Consider the following 7116-nt stretch of genomic DNA (forward strand, 5'->3'; position numbering starts at 1 on the left):
TTTATGGCATTTATCTATCAACGAGATACCAGGTTCGGAATGGTATCATAATTGTGGAAAGAGGGGAATATAAATAGGAAAGAAAGACAAAGTAGTAGGGGTTACAAGCAAAAAATCTCTCGTCTAAAAGAAGATCGCGGCTTCAAGAAGTCTGGAAACCATTATTTTAGTGCATGAAGACGAAGACCACATCTATAAGTAAATAGAATCATTGTGTTTTGTTTCCTAAGTTTTGAAATTCATTGAGAACAGCAGGACCAAATTTCACACTAGCGGTTAAACTTTGGCCGAAAATCGAAACAGCCTACTCATGATAGTATTTACATTACATTTTGTTGAGATTTACTCAATAGTTTTTCTATAGAGAGAAATAAACACTTACTCTAATCATAACCATCCTGTATGTGTACATACAATATAAGCTATACGTTTATTTTCTGTATTAATGCAGTGTCTTAATTTATATTGATATTTTTTCATTAACCCGGTGTGGTTTTATTACGATTTTGAACTGCAAAAATTCGGGTACATTTCATTAAAATTCTCCCGAAGAGTAATGAAGCTGTATAAATATTTCTTCTTGAATATCAACGAAAGTAAAATATTATAACCTGCATAAAATGTATTTTTTACTGCAACATTGCAACAATTTTCGATTAGAAATGTGTTAAAACAATCATAATGTTTCGTTCGGTCAAAAAATCAATTTTTCCAAAGCGATAGTATATCGTGACGTAAATAAACAATAGCATATGATTGCACTTGTGCCGCCATCTAGTAATGAGAAAAAAAACCTTTTTTTTCCGTCAAATTTAATATTACAGAAATTCTATTAAGAATTCCGCTAGAAAATTAGTATTATGTTAAAATTCAGAATTTGGCAATTTGAGTATTAAGAAATTTAAATAAATATAAAAATATTTTAAAATTACTGCTATTGAAATTAGTAATCAATAATTGCACTAATATTATGATATTAATTAGAAAACGATTGTGATATTTAAGATGATCGAGGAAGATATTGTAATGATATAGAAAAGAAATACGAATTTGTATAAATTTCATTTTGTTAAATTATTATAAAATAGTTAATTATGAAAAAAATAAAATTCAGATAGACTCCAGGACTGAAACTCAATTGGGAAACCCAACGACAAAACCTCAACAAATAAAAGCCTACGTAGACAAAATTTCGTGCTGACGAAAGTCCATATGTATAAAAGCCCATGTATCCTATACAAAATCTCGTCGTAAAAAAGAATAAAGTGAACGAGCGATTATTTATTGTGGCATCGCCACAATGCCGGGCTGCAATTTTTACTCATATTTTTAATTTATTTCATTTAAAATATATGCTCTCCACTTGAAATTAGTAGTATCTTGTACATCATATTTTCCTTTAACAATAGAGTTTTGCCGATCATCTATTAACTGCTTTCAGGAGAAAACTTTTGAGTTGAAATAACATGATTTCCGGTTTGCGTCGGAAGTTTATATATAGTTAATCGGGGCCTCCTGCTCCTAAGGTTTCCATATCTAGTCTCTACTTTCATATATCTAACGACATTCTTAAGATTAAGGAAGGACAAACAGACAAACGACAGTGGAATTTATAGGTCTACAATTTTTTCAAATTGCAGCCCAATGGACGCGTCACTTAGTAAAGCGACTTTAATACAGCTGGAAAGCAAATCAATGACAACCCAATTCAAATAAAAACAGGACCAGACCTCATGTGAGAAGCACCACAGTTGATTAACACCTTTAAATTTTATATATTCATAATGATACCGCATTGGACAATATTTTCTGCATTCTGCATATCGTACAAAAATTCTATGTTGTTTGCAGCATCGAAGTTCCATAATGGCGAATTTCGATACTATTCTTTTAAATGGGTTATGCCATTGGTTCGCTTATCCAGCTGCATTAAAGCCGCTTCACTAAGCAACGCACCCTCTATCTTTATTATTATTATTAACACAGGATGGTTCCGTTAGAAAGTACCCGATTTTAATTCTCCATAAAATAAATGAATGGTTTTAGATATATAAAAGCAATAAGTGGCATGTGATGGGAAAAGGTCATCAAAGTTTATAGAGATTTTTTTCATACTGCGTAGAAGTCGAATCGTCAGCATTACGCCACAGGAGAAAGCGCAGGTCGTGGTGTGGTATGCCCGATAGCGTGGCCGACAAGATCTCCCTATCTGACCACCTTAGATTTTTTCTGTGGGGTTACGTGAAAGATATAGTTTATGCAATTTCGGTCAGAGACCTTCAGGGTCTTCGTTAGCTCATCATCGCCACTGTGAGACAAGACACTATTTCTGCTGCAACGTAGGTACTGTACATCTCGTTGTTCATAACCTTAAAGAAATTGCGGGCCAAGAATCTTTCAATCTCTTCAGAAAATATGAAGTTAAATTGTGATTCAGTTTCATTCGTTTACGGCAACGCGATACATGGGCGATCTACCAAGAAGTTTCTCCAAATCGTGGAACACCCGGAAAACCTCATGTGGCCTATATATATATGTTATGGACTAAGTGATTAATACGGGCATTACGAATAATGACAAACAAAATCGGGCACTGTATTAAATTTAACGGTTTTTAACATAATTTATCAGATTGATTGATCACTATGAATACTGCTAGTCAATCAACACTTGCATTTGAATTGCGCATATGTATCGCGTTTATTATCGAATTTTAAATTCATGTGGCCAATAGGTAAACTTGTGCAACATTTTAATTTTATTTATGTCTCTTAAAGTGGTGTTTTCTTCTTTGAAAAAATAACGATCATGCAGCAGTCATTAAGTGATTTGAATCACCTCTTCAACTACTGATTAAATGAGTTAATATCAGCGAATGTCATCAAAGTCTTAATTGCTTAAATAAATAAAGAAATATTTAATTTTTTATATACATTATAGCAAAAATAACATTCTAGATGTTTCCTTTAATCGATTTTTAAATTGAAGTATAAATTTGTTAATAAGACTTTCTGTTAACATTAGTTTAATTAATAGAGTTGATAATACTTTTAAGAATCACATGTTGTTTTTAAAATATTTTGGAAAAATTTACAAAAAATGAATGATTTTTTATGAAAAAAGTATTTTAAATTTTCAGAATTTCTATTTTTTAAGTTTGTATTACATCGTTAACAACAGTTACAACTATACCAACAACTTATTGACCTACAAATTAATTCAAATTCAATCCATTTCAAAATTATGAAAATAATTAATCAGATGCGTATCACAATAACCAACTTCTAGAGCAACTTCTGTGAATTAGTGTCACCAATGGTCGAGTGGATAACATTAGTAAACACAGGTATTGTTTACTACTCACTTGGTCGCCGGTTCGTTGACCACATGGAGTCTTCCGAATTTTCTTCGCGTGTCTATCATGTACTGTACATAGGGGCTAGTTTCTTATAGAAAGTTTCTCAGAATGCACTATAATTGACAAATCGCCCAAGCGTTGCCTTGTTATATTACATCAAACCAACCAAAATTATTGTAATCTAATCAAAACTCCGCTCCAAACTTAAAAATGCACGAGGATCCTTACATAAAGATATGTGTATTTGTATATAAACATTATATTTTCTATTAATTTTTTGTGTCATAAATTCAATGAAGGAGGACCTCCAGGATTCTTACGTGTTTAATTTTATAACATAATTTTCATTTTCTTAAATGAAACTTGTGATAACCATTGTAATTACTATTGTTTAAGACTATCAAGAAACTCCAATATATGAAATACTGTCTACACATAAATACAGTAATTATATCTGAAAACAGTAATTTAAGTTATTAGTAGAGAACGTGTCTCTTGATGAGTGTACTTGGAATATGACTTATCTCACTTTTTCACTTTCTGAACATCCAATAATCCTATTTACAAGATATTATTATAAATATGTTTTTTTCTTTTCTTTCTGAATTCGATCGTTTCTTTTTGGATCATAAGCTGTTAATTGACACCAGTCAATTGACAAATTTTTACGAAGTTTGTCAAGGCATGTGAAAGACTTACCACAATTCTATTTATTAATTTACGTTTCATTTTCCATTAATAAAGTTACGGCTCAGCACAACTGAATGCTTTGTATGACTTGCTTCTTACAAGCAATTCTACTTGTATGAATGAAACTATAGCAGTAATGTAATAAGTGACCGTGACACTTTGACGATCTGACAATAGGAGATTCCTCTCCAAAAGACTTTCTGTGAAAAATTGGCATCTATTTAGGTGTTAGGCACGAAAAACTCCACGTGATCAACGACCAGATGGCCGGTCCACGTTAAGGATCTGAGAATACCGAATCAAATCCGAACGATCCTTAGGAATTTTTCGGAAAAAGATTAGAATGAAAAAACAAAATTTGGCATGGTAGCTTGTGTAAAGGGCCACTGAAGCTATTGAATTTTGGTGGTTAATCATTTAGAAAATTTTATTAATTTTTTCAATTACTTTAACAGGAATTGTTTTCAATATTTTAAGATAAGTAAATGTGAACTAACATACATTACGATAATAAATTTGATAGGAAAATTATATTTTAAGTAAAGATAAAACATTTACTCGATAAATTTAACGGTGAATGTTGTTAGTCTACAATAAAATAATGTCGCGTCATAGACTGATTATAGTGCTGCTTTTCATGACTTATGGAAAAGGAACACAGTTAAAATGGGATTGTCCACGGAGGATTGATGTTCCAGAAAAATGTACGTGCGAATGGAGAGGACCCTTAAGAATAGAATGCAAGGATTTAATGAACGAAAGAGAATTAAAATCAATTATGAAATTTTTTTCCGATTATAATGTAAATCAAATTAAAATAGAGGACTCCGTTCTGATGTTTTTACCCAAACAATTATTTGTGGATTTCAAAATACAAATTATCGAAATATTTAATACTGAAATTTTAGGATTTGAATCAGATAACGGATCAGAAATGTTCAGTGGATTGGAAAATAGTTTGATTGCTTTTTACTTGCGAAATGTTACAGGACTTTCATCATGGAGGTGGACGGCATTTTCAACTTTGAAAGAACTTAAATGGTTTTTAATTAAGAATAGTGACTTAATTAATGTCAGGGAAGAGTTTTCTCGTGTTTCTCCTCTCTCTCTACACGATATTAAAATGGAAGATAATGAAATCAAATATGTGAGTAATTATTCTTTCAAAAATCATGAAAAATTAATGTATTTAAGTATGGATAGGAATAAAATTGAATCGATTTATCGGGATGTATTGCCAAATCCTGCTGTAAGCTTAAAAGCTGTTTCATTCAGGTAAATATATATTTGTTTTCTCCTGAATATCGTGCTTAAAATTAAATAATATTCTCCACGCTTTTCAGAGGAAACAGAATATCCGTTATTCCGGATGACTTCTTTAATAATATGCCTGCTTTAGAAAATGTCTGGTTGAATGAAAACAGAATTAAATTTTTTTCGGTGAATACTTTCCACGTAATGGAACAAGGGCAACGATTTCTTGTTGATTTAAGAGGTAATTTGGAAATATAATTTGACGTTTAGAAATAATAATATAAAAGAATATTTTTATAATAAAATTTTACAACAGATGGCGCCACACATAATTTTATATATTTATTGTGATTAATAATATAAAAGTTATTTTTTAAATAAAATCTCTTAACAACCGGGAAAGTTACGCAACTCGTTGCTGGATTTTTTAAATCAATTTATGTTAATTTATAGGAAAAAGCTTATATATTGTTAATAAGAATTTTATTTTCAGAAAATAATGTTTATTGTTGTTCAGCAATGAAGCAATTTGTAAACGTGAAATACAAAGATTTCATAATGGCCAAGTGCGAATATCCAAAAACACTTCAAGGATTATTTATTCATGAATTAAAAATTATTGACTTTGAACACGGAACTTGTTAAGTATTTATGTTTATAAACCTAATAAAGTTATATACTAATAAATGAAACAATTCATTTCTTTTAGTATTTATTATCAAATTTTTACCTGTTACAGCTATTTACATCATTTAGAAGTTTCATTAAATTTAATTAATATTTGTTTCCATACCTTAAACCTTTATCATAAGATGTTTTACCGTGTATTTAACAGTCTCATTTACAGATCTAAATATCAATAACATAAACATTAACTGTTATTTATGCCAGCAATTAATGTTAGGAGCACAATTATAATAATGCCGTTAAGTTTAAAGTACTGTATTAAAAATATATAGACTATATATAAATGAATAGCTGTAGGACAATACAGTTCAATTACAGAATAGATAACTGTTCCAGCAAGATTTTTGTAAAAAACAAACTAAAACTAGTACACGAAACAGAAAACCTTGAAAAATGTTAAATTTTTTTTCTTGAATTTTATAATTTTTAGATTTTAATTCTTTATAAAGAGTTGAAAATATATAAAATGTAATAATTTCTGTGATTTTTGTAATTCGCTCGAAACAAGAAGAGACGTCTTCAGTTGCGCGCCAAGTTATGGATAAGTGACAAGTGCATGTATAGCCTTAGATTACAATAAAGTTTAATTATAAGTAAAAAGACTGTCTCATCATTGTTCTAACAACGGTAATGGGCCCAGGAACGGAAAATTAAGTATCGAAGACTAGAATTACAGGAATTAAAAGGAAATAGAATTACGAAGCTTACAAAAGAAAAATGGCAAGTCAACTAGCTATACGAATAGAACCACTGTGTAAAGAAAACTTCGATACATGGAAGATACAGATGAAGGCACTCCTGATCAAAAATGATTCCTGGCAATATGTCAGCGGAAAAAGAAAGAAACCAGAAATTATACTTGGAGATGAAAGTACAAGGGAAGTGGCAGAACAATGGGACACAGAGGACTCGAAGGCAATGTTTGATATAATTCTCGCCATAAACCCAACAGAATTAAAACAAAGAAAAAGATGTGAAACCTCCATGAAATATGGAATAAGCTACATAAAATTTTCGAATCGAAAGCTCCTGCAAGAAAGGCCATGCTACTAAAGAAATTAATTCTCCTTCTCAAGAAAATGAGAGAAGGAGACAACATGGCAGATCACATAAGAGACGTTTTCGAT

The 7116-nt window shown here is 30.6% G+C and overlaps 1 protein-coding gene across 1 annotated transcript; it reads left to right on the plus strand.

The window, feature by feature from the left end:
- The first annotated feature begins 4628 nt into the window (after positions 1–4628).
- LOC136983087 (chaoptin-like) lies at positions 4629–5947 on the plus strand. Its single transcript, XM_067279718.1, has 3 exons — positions 4629–5323; positions 5392–5543; positions 5796–5947. Exons 1-3 carry the CDS (start codon positions 4650–4652, stop codon positions 5945–5947), a joined length of 978 nt encoding a protein of 325 aa, XP_067135819.1. The 5' UTR covers positions 4629–4649.
- Positions 5948–7116: the final 1169 nt, after the last annotated feature.

Source organism: Centruroides vittatus, unplaced genomic scaffold (assembly GCF_030686945.1).
Source record: "Centruroides vittatus isolate TY-2023 unplaced genomic scaffold, ASM3068694v2 contig_875, whole genome shotgun sequence".
Taxonomy (NCBI): Eukaryota; Metazoa; Arthropoda; class Arachnida; order Scorpiones; family Buthidae; genus Centruroides; species Centruroides vittatus.

Excerpts from the sequence above, each read along its gene's own strand:
- LOC136983087 (XM_067279718.1), top strand. The coding sequence starts at position 4,650 with ATGTCGCGTCATAGACTGATTATAGTGCTGCTTTTCATGACTTATGGA. Across the intron at positions 5,324-5,391 it reads TTAAAAGCTGTTTCATTCAG|AGGAAACAGAATATCCGTTA; the intron begins GTAAATATATAT and ends CACGCTTTTCAG. Across the intron at positions 5,544-5,795 it reads ATTTCTTGTTGATTTAAGAG|AAAATAATGTTTATTGTTGT; the intron begins GTAATTTGGAAA and ends TTTTATTTTCAG.